General features: G+C 35.3%; 2 protein-coding genes across 5 annotated transcripts in view; both read right to left on the bottom strand.

Annotated features, from left to right (window-relative positions):
* The window catches only part of ptpn21 (protein tyrosine phosphatase non-receptor type 21), a 24,080-nt gene extending 18,023 nt beyond the window's left edge, over nucleotides 1–6,057 (bottom strand). The window contains 4 exon segments of the mRNA XM_043232253.1: nucleotides 2,185–2,282; nucleotides 2,362–2,531; nucleotides 4,265–4,562; nucleotides 5,881–6,057. Coding sequence (XP_043088188.1) covers nucleotides 2,185–2,282; nucleotides 2,362–2,531; nucleotides 4,265–4,444 — 448 coding nt within the window. The 5' untranslated portion in view covers nucleotides 4,445–4,562; nucleotides 5,881–6,057.
* A 3,034-nt stretch (nucleotides 6,058–9,091) lies between these two features.
* On the bottom strand, nucleotides 9,092–12,448 carry spata7 (spermatogenesis associated 7). Of its 4 annotated transcripts, XM_043232251.1 has the most exons (11): nucleotides 12,211–12,448; nucleotides 12,046–12,115; nucleotides 11,765–11,857; nucleotides 11,603–11,650; nucleotides 11,239–11,324; nucleotides 10,804–11,167; nucleotides 10,678–10,723; nucleotides 9,637–9,743; nucleotides 9,468–9,518; nucleotides 9,236–9,313; nucleotides 9,092–9,149 (listed from the first exon to the last, which is right to left on the bottom strand). In XM_043232251.1, the coding sequence occupies exons 3-9, from the start codon at nucleotides 11,826–11,828 to the stop codon at nucleotides 9,499–9,501; spliced, it is 735 nt and encodes a 244-aa protein (XP_043088186.1). In that variant the 5' UTR covers nucleotides 11,829–11,857; nucleotides 12,046–12,115; nucleotides 12,211–12,448; the 3' UTR covers nucleotides 9,092–9,149; nucleotides 9,236–9,313; nucleotides 9,468–9,498. The 4 variants fall into 4 exon arrangements, with proteins under 4 accessions (XP_043088186.1, XP_043088187.1, XP_043088183.1 ...); XM_043232252.1 differs by lacking the exon at nucleotides 11,603–11,650; XM_043232248.1 differs by lacking the exon at nucleotides 12,046–12,115.
* Between the last annotated feature and the right edge of the window lie 52 nt (nucleotides 12,449–12,500).

Here is a 12,500-nt window from a genome sequence, read left to right as displayed (position 1 = left end):
ACATGACTTTGCATGACAATTTTAATAATTATTAAAAAAAAAATTACAAATCGCTTATTTTAAATATTATACACTTATTTGATTGCATTTCACAAATTATTATTTATAAAATTTTATATACAATATTATTGCATTTTACAAACTTATCTTTTCTGTACAAATTGTTTATTTTATTATGCGATGCATTTATTTACATTTTACTTATTTTACAAATTGTTTATTTTTTGTTTTGTAAAATGTTAACGCATGTTTTTAGGAGTCGGGTTTAAAAAGCAAAAAACGTGAGATGACACCCCTGTGAAACTTACAACATTATTTATAGAGCTCGCGCGCCTAAATTTAGAAAAGCTGAGAGGCGTTTTGTTCTGGAAGGAATCGATTTAGCCTTTGTAACCGTAGTAGCTCAACATTAACGGCGTGTCTAATCAGGCCGTTAGAAATGTTCACAGCTATGCCGACGATCCGAAACATTACCATAGCGTTACGCACAGCAATGCCGGTGCACGAAAATAACTTCAGCTGAACGCCCGGCCTCATCGAAATGACACAAACCAGGCGGAGACAAAGGACTTCCAGATACTGGAAATGTGTTTTTGATCAGGCAGCGACGGCGAGCGACTCCTCTGCTGTGCTAACAGCGCTCCAGCAACCGGTGCTTCCAGATATATCTCTGCCAGCAAGCGTACGAGATTCTCGAGCCTGGCAGAAGAGCTTGATAAATGATGCTCTGATTTTCGAGACTTGCGGGTCGTAGAAATACAAAACCGCACCTTCATGATGGAGTATGTGAACCCGTGAACCAGACGCTGGCTGAACGTTATCTTAAGAATGTTAAAGCAAACGTTCTCTTGCAACATCAACTTATAACCGCCGTCTCAAAACACCTTCCACATAATGTTAGAGATCTGAGAGAGGAGGGGAAGGACGTCATCGAACCAAGACCTGAATGCGACACTTTTTTTTGTCCTGGTTTCATGATTTCATTCAATTTCAGTTCACAAGCTTGTAATGCTATTCCGTTTGATTCAATGATTTAGTCTGTATCAATTCATAACGAATAAATTCATTAGATTCACCAGATGGTAGATTACAGCATGAAGTGATTTGTAATTTATTTATTTATTTTTTTAAATAAATTTAAACAGTGGCCGAAATAAAATCACGCTTTAATTTATTCAAAAATAAAATATTGAAGATCAGGTCAAATTAACAACTGATTTATATTCAACAGTATTTAATTTATATTATACACAATGTTGTTAAAATTGCACAGGCAGTTTTTAATAGACTTTTAAACAACAACCTTCAAAAAAAAAAAAAAATGTTTTAATATATTAAATATTTATTTTTATATATTTATATTATATTATAGCATTTAGCATAAAATACCAAAATATATATTTTAGACTTATAAAAAGGTTTTCATTTAAATAATGTGTGTGTACGGTGTATGTTTATTATCTATATATTAAAGACTCATTCAAAGCATATATTTTGAAAATATTTAATAATTTATATTAGTATAAATTATATTATATATATAAATATATTTAATATATAAATGAAAAATTTTTCTTATATCTATATATCTCTCTGTTATACATATACACATTTTAAAAATGGAAAATTACAACTAATTATTATTTGGGGTGAAAGTAAATAACCTTTTAAAGCGTACAATAAATTATACGATTTTTGTTGTAAACATGCCTGAAAAGATTGTTAAGCTGAGCGAGTAAATGTAGTAATTGGGAAAAATTAGTTTTTATTTGAAAAAAATAAATAAATAAAATTTAAAAAATAAAATTTAAGTCCATATTATGCAAGTTTTTGTTTTTATGGGTAAACTCTTTTCATCTTTGACCCACACGTGTGTATATATATATATATATATATATATATATATATATATATATATATATATATATATATATATATATATATATATATATATATATATATATATATATATAAAATTTAAATATTTATATTACTATATTATATATAAACATATTATATATATATTTTTTTTTTGGTGAACTATCCCTTTAATTACCAATGGAGTGGAACCAACTGGAGAAAGTACTAAAATCAAAAAGACAAAATATTAAGGATAACGATCATCTGGAATTAAACCTGCGACATATCTCTGTACATTCCCAGAACGTAACATTCAAGAAATACCTTGCACCGCCAAGCTGGCCAGATGAATGGCTTGCTCAATGGAGCACGGGATCTTCCCTTCCAGAACGTCTTTCTTCAGCTGCAGATAATACTGATATCTGCGCGGAAAACAGGAAGTGAGTAAAGGTGCTCTAATTGCACCGCCGTTATCATTCTCAACATACGCTCGGCCTTAACCTGGTTATCTCTTGTTGTAACTGGGTAACAGACGACACGTAGAACACCACCCCAAAGTAAACGGTGGGCTCCAGCCCGTACTTGTCCAGCTGTTTCTTCAGCGGCTTCTCCAAATCAATCCATCTCTGCTGGTTCTGTTTGTTGTAGTACCAGAGGCTGAAATACGTTATCTGGGGAATGAGCAGAATTTCACTCGTGAGAAACGACAGGCCGGGAGACTCCTGGAAGTGGAGAGCGGGCGTACTCTCAAGAAAACATCCGCAGCTAAACGCCAAAAGTAGTAACACCTTTACACACTTACGCCTGCTGTTTTTATGGGCCCGGTCTAATTGAGATACCGCATTCGAGGAATATTTAGAGGTTTCGTGATCGTTGATTAACACAAGTGGAAAAAAAACGGAACAAATATAAATGCTAGCTCAATAAAATACTTAAAAATACATGTGCAGCTCTTATGATTCATACAACTGCATGCGTGGAATATATATCATACTTCACCTAATTACCGGGACTCTCATGTTCACCCCTCTTTCCCCAGATACTTGTCACTTTCCTCTACACTGGACATTCACAACAGCTACTTTACACTTTATATATTACTTTATATATATTTGTCTTTTTATATATATATTTTTTCTATATATATATATATATATATATATACATACACACATACACACACACATTTTTCTTTTTTATATATTTATGGTACGACATGCAGTGAAATGTTTTTGCAATCATCCAGCGTCAAAATAGAGAACAAAAAAATAAATAAAAAAAAATAAATATAATAATATATATATATATATATATATATATATATATATATATATATATATATATTTTTTTTTTTTTTGCAATCATATACATATGCAAATATTTTATTTGCAATATTTTTATTTGCAATCATCCAGCGTCAAAATAGAGAACAATATATATATATATATATATATATATATATATATATATATATATATATATATAGTACAAATGAGACACGCCATCTAAAACCGTTCCATATTTTGTTTGTTAAATATAATTATTACGCACTGCTATTATGACTCACTAAATCAGATGCATATATATCCGTACTTTACCATACAAATATTTTACATTACAGAAACGTAAATCTACATTCTTGCGCTTCAATCGTATTTATCAACTAGGTTGAGTATAAAAAGGAAAAACGGTGTGCTTACTACCAGGCAAAATCTAAAAACTTCACATTTCAGCATCCTATACAGCTAAACCATTTTATTTCTAATTCTTTTATAGGCTCATTTAGTCACACGCTGCTTGCGTTAGCATTAAAAGTCCGTATCGAAATGCAAGACGGATAACTGAATAGGCATTAAAATATACATTCATAAAGATTTAATCTTGATGCTAAACATGATATGATACTCGTCCAGGTCATCTATAACTATTATAATCAACATTTTTCAAATAGCTTTTTTTAATACACTGCAGTTTTAACGACTCACTAAGTCACTGAAATATCTAAAAACGCAAAATAAAAGCAACGGACTGTAACTAAAACCGCAAAAAGTGCCAAATTTGGCAAACTTTTTAATTACAGCTATTTGGCATCCACCAACATTGCGGGTCGGTAAAGAAAATAAAGGCGGAAAAGACCCGGCGATCTATAACCAGAGACGGGTGGCATACTAACACGATAATCTGATTCAGGCTTCTCAAGAGCAGCTGACTGCATGCAAATGAAGCACACGGAGTCCAGGCCGAATTCTTGGCACGCATGCATTTAGGGTGTTTGACAGCATTTCGGTAGCGCTCCTAGAATAGCCGAGGCTCCAGACGGCACCGGCGAGCTAAAATAAACGCGCGCCCATGCAGCGCTAAGGTGATTTCCACCAGATTAAACCCAAAACGACGGCGATCCCACCTCGCGTAACTCGAGTCTCTGCGCGACTGCCTCCAGACATTCCTGGCCCGTGCTTTCCACCGAAAGCGTGAACTCCACGTATTCGCCGTTGAGCAGCTGTATGCGGGTCACCAGGCAGCTTTTGCTGGACACCGTGTATCTCCTGGTTCTCTTGAGCTTTAATCCGAACGGAAGGGGCATGTTGCACCGGTGCCGCGACCCTCCTCGAGCAGAACGATTGGATTCAGCTTTTCTCTGCGCTTAATCCATGGAGGGGTGCTGGATTAAACAGGGCTCCGCAAGACAAACACATGAGTCCCTAGATAAAGACAAACCACAGCGAAACAGATTAGCGCTGATGACATTCACAGATACGAGCGCTCGTATCGTTACTTATCTAGATAACAAGCAAATAACGAGCAAATTAATCATGCTTTTTTTTTTTGCAGCAATACAAAGAGGTTATCAGTTCGTACAGAGGACGAAAAAACGCTTTTTGTTATTTTTTAGGTCACTTAGTAGTATGACCGATACAATAAGCATCTGATGTTTAAACAATATACTAGATATTAGTTACTAGTACTGTGATCTAAAGCAAAAAAAAAGAAAAGAAATCTAATAAATTAAAAATGTAATGCAAATACATAAAAAATAAAATAATAATAATATAATAAAAAATAAACATATATATATATATATAAAATGTTGGAATAAATAAAATATAAATATAAAATAATACGAAAATTGCATTAAAATACAATTATTCTATACGAACAAACGCTTAATATTGCTTAAAAGAGAAATATATTTCAAATAATACAGTATACCAATTTAAAATAGCATACATTTAGATTTTATATATAAAGGATGCTTATTTTCATATTAATAAATGTGATTTTAGCACCATTTGCGCGTAATAAACAACTTTAGTCACCACTCAATATCAATTCCGGACCATTTCTTGAAATTTTCTGCTATATAAAGTTATTAAAATCTATTTTAGAAGCACGTCGCAGACAACGCGTGCACAAGAAAGCGGAAAACTAATCACAAAATAATCACAAAAGTATAATGAACCACACAAATGTCAAATTATTAACAGCATGTTACACATACCACATTTTTTTATGTAATTATGGTATTTAAAAAAAAAGAACATTTATTATAAATAAAATAATAACAACCCACTATGACTATAATTGACGTCGAACAAATCTGACTAAACAAAACAATAACAGAAGAACCGTGATTTAGGCTTAAGGCCCTCGTGTCCGTAAATAAACTGCATTTTATTATACAAAAGTACATCGAAGTACTTAATTCCCAAGTCGATGTTAGAAACCCATCGGTTTTTTAGCTTTTACGAAATATAAACAAACATCAAAAATGTCTGACTAACTTTTGGAGCAACAAGTGACCACAAAACCGCACGCATCCAGATGGGACTCGCACACTTCACCAAACGAGACGCCAAAGTCCTCAAAAACATTTCTAAACGACTGAAACGGGCGACTTTTAACAAGACGACTGAGTTTTAGCTTTATTTCGAGTTTGCGAGCGCGCGTTGGCTAGCGCTGCTAACGCTCCTGAGCAAAAGTCTGGAAAAAGAACGGTTTGAGAAGCTCCCCGCCGCTTACCTGCCGGATTATCTGATTTATTACCTCCTTGATTTATAGCATGAATAGAGTTCGGTGTAGAAATTACGGTTTGCGATAATAATCCGATATTTGGTGGAGTTTGTTTTTTCGGGATTGACGCATGTTTGAGGTTCCTCGGGTCACGCTCCTGGCTGCTGCGTCACATCCGCCCGGAATACCAGAGGAAAGGTGACCGGGAGCGTATTAATCCACTGCACTACTTTCTCTCGCGCCCGTAAAGTCCCGCCGCTTTTTTTGTGTCGGTTTCGCGGCGGCCGCGAGGGCTGGGTACGCGTAGAAATTAATGTGTGCTTTTTAGGACTCGAATAACAGAGTTGAAGCTCATCGAAGAGCGATTAGTGGTTAATAAATTGAACAATTGCGCCGCGCCTTGAAACGAGTCGCGCATTACGTCAGACGCCTGGAATGCGCGGAATGAGAGCAGCTGCCGTAAAGCAGTGCGAATAACTGCGCGTCGTTTACCCCCGTGCTTTCTGCCAGGAGGGTCTGTCGTGATAAGCGAGGCTTTATCAGCTCTTGAGGATTTGCGGGTGTGCAGTAAAACACCGTGCTGTCATATGTGTGCCTGGTTAGCTGTGGAAACTATTGAGTGAGCGTTTAAGTTGAATGTTTATTGCACGGTTAACTTTTGCTCGCGTGATTCATGCTCGAGGACTAATTAAGGTGTGCGACAGACATGAAGCGAACGCGATTGCAACAGCATTTAATTATCTATTTTCAGTATTATAAACAAGTAGTCGAGTCATTTGAAAATATAAAAATACATGGCATAGCACAGGTAAATTCATTTCTCAGTAGCTAAAAGGCAAACACTCAGTGGACAGTTAAATCAACGTGCTAAAGAAAAATAAATTTAATTGTATATTTCAGTGTTCAAAATGACTGTTTAAGCCACTCGTGGTTACCTTTACAGACAGCTTTCTTCTGATCACTAAACATATTGTTTTGATGAATTATGAATTCCTTAATTTTGTGTATGTATACACACACACACATACATGTGTATTTTATGTAATTATATATATATATATATATATGTATATATAAATATAAATATATACATAAAATATATACATATAAAAATACATATATACATATATATAAATACATACATATATATAAATACATATATACATATATATATATAAATACATATATACATATATATATATATAAAAATACATATATACATATATATATATATAAATACATATATACATATATATATATATAAATACATATATACATATATATATATATATAAATATATATATACATATATATATAAATACATATATACATATATATATATATAAATACATATATACATATATATATATATAAATACATATATACATATATATATATATAAATACATATATACATATATATATAAATACATATATACATATATATATAAATACATATATACATATATATATAAATACATATATAAATATATATATAAATACATATATACATATATATATAAATACATATATAAATACATATATAAATACATATATACATACATATATATATACATACATAAAAACATATATATACATACATAAAAACATATATATATAAAATATACATACATAATATATATATATATATATATATATATATATATATATATATATATATATATATATATATATATATATATATATATAAAAATAAGTTGCATCAATGAATATGAATACTGCACCTGCACATGTTGTGTAAAAGTATACGGATTAAAAGTAGTCAAACGAAGTCACAAAATATGTAACTTGTTTTGTATTTTAAAAAGACGTCACAGCATGTCTTTTGATCCCTAATCAGACTACATAAACAATAAATGCCCAAAAAAATTAATACAATTACTGAATACTGCACATAAGATGCTGAAAATACTGTGTAACCATCACTTCAAGGAACAAAGAAAAGAAATGTAACACTAAAAAGTAAACAAAACAGAACTCATAAATTCTGGAATCAGAATGTGCGTTTGCAAACGTCTGACTGAGCTAAAACTCATCGTCACTGATGTCTGCTCTCTCCGGCTCCCGCTCGGACGCCCGCTGACTTTCTGACACCCTTAAAGACTCCGCCATGATTTTCCCGAGTTCATCAACCTGCCGCGAGACCTCGCCGTCGTCTTCGTCCCCCAGTCCGTCCTCGTTGAACACTTCATCGCCGGCGTCGTCGAGGGGACTGTGTGAGCCGACGCCGGCGGCAGGGGGACTTCGCAGGTCCTCCTGCAGGTCGTCTAGAAGCTGCCGCATTTTGTTCTGTCGGGACGATTAAAGATACGGGTGTCTGTGAACTTCTCGACGCAGAGACGCCACAATCACACAATCGTTCTGAGCATTATCACGCTATTCTCTCTACATGCATGTTTTCACTTTTTTCTTTAAATAAGAAACCTATCCAAGTATAGTTCACATCCGAGGCTTAATACCAATCGTGTTTGTTTTGATCTAAAAATACGGCATGCGACGGTATAAACACCATTCAGTGTTAATTATGATGATCGTAATTAATAAATCGCAATTACAAATTAAAGGGAACAATTGACAATTAAGGAAGTGATGCCACGGAGGGATAAGTCACATGTTCAAAAAGATGCTTGGAACCGAGTGCCATATAATGATCCGTTATGATTTGCCCGTCGCTTGCAAAAATATTGATTTATTTATTTAAAATGGTACAAATTTTGATATTTTATTAAAAATCATTTTCTACGTGAATATACTGTAAAATCTGAATTTTCAGCATCATTACGCCGGTCTTCGGTGTCACATGATCCTTCAGAAATCATAATAATATGCTGTTTCGTGGCTCAAAAAACATTTCTGATTATTGTTCATGTCGCAATATTTTTGCGGAAACGGTGATGCATTTTATTTTTCAGGATTCTTTCAAGAAATAAAGTTTATTGAAAATGGAAATCTTTTTTAACATTATAAATGTCCATTTTACATATATTAATTAAATATTTAAATATACAATGTCATCAATTTAATGCATCCTTTCTCATAAAAAAATATTTCCTTAAATAAATACAATACGCTAAAATATGGTATTTCATAAGCAATTCGAGTGTGAACACATATATCCCATGCAATAACAAAATAAGATTGTTTTTGATTTTCCTCAATTAAATGACTTCTAAAGCGTCGGATTAATGAAAGATCCTCACCTCATCTAATCGATGTCTGTTCATATCGATGTGGCGCTCGAATACTCTCTTCAGCACCCTAAACACGTACTTCGTTAGATAAGTCAAACGAACTCAAAGTGGAACAAATGCCTTGCGGTTTCTCCTCCTTCAAAATAAACCCACCTGTCGGAGTAAAGGCCTTGCGTTAAGATCTCGTTCGTCACGTCTGTCACGAACTCCAGGTACATTAACTCTTCCTCCCTGGAGAAAAGAACAAGGTTAGGAAGTCTAGACGCATACGAAGTCAAAAATGCACGCACGTTTACGCTCACGTATCATGTCAAGCGCATGAGAATATGAGTGGTTATTAATGCAATGCTCGATGCATTTCAGGGGTCTGGTGCAGGACACTCACTCCGCTGAAACCTTTCTCATTATTGGAGACCTCATGCCTTCTGGGGAAATCCTGAAACGAAAGAAAAGGACTTTTATTTTGCACACGCCGCTAAAATCGTTTCGCGGGACATGCATTTAGCGAATAATGAACGATCTGCATGCACAGAAACCTGGCAGACGTCGTTTACCTGGAGGACGAGAGAAGAAAATCACCGTCCCTGAACCTGCTCGTCTTGCTGTGACGTCTAAGTGAATCCGTTTCTTCATCCGTCCACTCGTGATCCAGAGGAAGGGGCTAAAAGATTAAGAAAATGATCAAAACAAGATGTCAGGGTGATGATACTTGAGCGTCTCCTTCGTCTGGATGCCGGTTCCGCTCATTATGGACGTTCGGCAAATAAAATCGACTTTGGCACGTACTTTAAAACACGAGCAAATGCATAAGTAAATCATGCGCAGATGAATGCATAAATAAATCACGCATTAAAAAAGTCAATTCATAAATAAAAATACGAATGCACAAATTAAGCCGTAAACTCAATAGATAAGCAGATAGATTTTGATAACAAAAAAAAAAAAAAAAAAACACTCAAAAGAATCAAGAAAATGTTACATTTATGAATTAGTACGGCATATTTGGCTAAATAAATTATTACATATTTTATCTCATATAGTAACCTCATATAAAGATTTGACATTTACACATACGTTATATTTTAAAATATATAAATGTATATAAAATGCATGTATAATATATATATATATATATATATATATATATATATATATATATATATATATATATAAAAATTATTTTAGAATGCATTTTTGTTATATATCATATATATTTATTTGTACTTATTACGTAAACTGTATAAACTGCCGTTACATCAAATAAAATCGACCAATCAAGCGATCGACTTTAGCACATACTTTAAAACATAAATAAATAAATCATGCGCAGATGAATGCATAAATAAATCATGCATTAAAAAAAAAGTCAATTCATAAATAAAAAGACGAATGCAAAAATTAAGCCGTAAATAACACAGAAAACGATCCGTAAAAAACAACAACGAATTAATCGATAAAAATCAGTCCATAAATAAACAACTCGATAGATAAGTAGATAGGCAAATGCGTAAATAAATCATGTATAACTCGAGCCATAAACGCATACATAAATGCAAAGACAGAACAAATACTAAGCAAAGGTGTTTCGGACTTGCCTGGGGTGACTCAAGCTGTGGAGAAAACCCTCGTTTGGACCGCGCGCTGCAGAAAAGCAAAAATTATACTACCGCAATACCATCCGAAACACACTGTAATAGGTATTCCGGCGCCACGGCTCGTACCTCCCGCGGTACGTCTCCTGCCGGGTGATCTTCTCCTCCGCAGCCTTCCTCCGAGGAGGCGTGTAATAGCGGTATCGTAAGAGCGCGGGCTCGCGGTCCGACTTGAGCGTTCTCGGGGTGAAGGGTTTCTCCCGGGTGAAGCGGTGAGCGTTTTCAGCAGAACGTCTCCGCCGTAGGTCTTCCGCGCGGGATCCTGAAAGCTGGCGTATCCTCGCCAGCGAGGGTTTGGGCTTCGGCGCGTCAGCTCGGAGGCGGACGGGGACGGGTACACGGTTTGTCTGGAGCGAAACGAGGTGCTGATTCCCGGCGAGGACGGGTCCGGGGAAGGACAGGGGCCGGCGTCACCCTGAACAGAGGGTCTGCTCTGGAAACAAGAGTGAACTTCAGCTCTCGGCACGGCAATCTGACACGATGACACACAAGACGCCGTCTTACGTTCTTAGAGACACAGGACGTCCTCGAGTTAATCCTAGCGCTGGACTGACTCCGAGCGAATCGTTCACGCCGCTTCTGATCAACATCTGCAACAGAATCGTTCGCAAGAATCAAGAAAACGTTACATTAGTACGGGCTAAATAAATATAGATAGAGTACCCTTTTTGACATTTACACATAAACTATATTTTAAAACATATAAATGTACGTATAGATATGCATAAATTATTTTACAATGCATTTTATGCATCGTATATATTTATTTGTACTTATCGCGTAAACTATATAAACCGGCGTTACATCAATTAATTGTTCGATATAATTCAAACTGCTAAATTATTTCTAATATGGCGCGTTTGCTTACATTTGACATTGCTATGCATGCTTTTAGGCACTGAACAGTCCACGGCAGCTAAAAGAAAACAAGAGAGATGGTTATGAAAGCATATAAAATAGTATATAAAAGCGGTATGTAAAAAAAAGACAAGTGAGTAAGGCATAAAGCCCGTGCACGTATCTGCATTACCTTTGGCTGAATAGAGTTTTCTGTAATGGGACAGCATGTGGTCTTTGATCATGTACTGGTTCATCAGCTGGCCAGATGAGCCAAGGCTGTACCCTGCAAGAAGAAAACGAGACACTTTACAGGCAAGCACAAAAAAATCATCAATATTAATAAATAAGCGAATATATGAGATTATGCACCATCGTCCATAACGCAAACAGCTAATTAAACGTCACCACATGGCATTACTTTGCTTTTATTATGATACATTAAAAAAATGTATATCATCATTATAATATTACCCCCAAAGTCGTGACATCACGCCTTAAAACCGTGGTGCTTTTCGTTTAGTGCTCTAAAAGAGCGTGCTTCCTGAAGGCACACGGAAATAAAGACGGATTAAACGCATTATGCGCGCCTGAGCTTGATCGGGATGTTATCGTTTGGAGAATATCATTTATCGTTACCTGGTTTAGCGTCCATGACGAAAAACTCCGGCAGGAACCTCATGCTCGCAACACGCGCGTTTCGCGGGAAACCATCGCGTTTTACGTTCACGCGAACGTCTGAGGTAATGTCATTTTAATAACACTCGACAAACACGTATATTTTGTTGCCTGTTCATCTTTCGCAGAGGTTTTGCGAGCCGCCAGCTATCTGTCCTCGCTTCCGCGAAGCTTCGCCGTCGCCATGTTGGTTGCTATGCGTGCGTCTGACGTCATGCCGTCGCGACGTAATCACGCGGTCGCAGCCACCA

The sequence above is a fragment of the Puntigrus tetrazona genome, unplaced genomic scaffold (assembly GCF_018831695.1).
Source record: "Puntigrus tetrazona isolate hp1 unplaced genomic scaffold, ASM1883169v1 S000000520, whole genome shotgun sequence".
In the NCBI taxonomy this organism is placed as follows: Eukaryota; Metazoa; Chordata; class Actinopteri; order Cypriniformes; family Cyprinidae; genus Puntigrus; species Puntigrus tetrazona.
The sequence above is the reverse complement of the archived record's forward strand: the minus strand, read 5'-3'. Positions and strand labels throughout refer to the sequence as shown.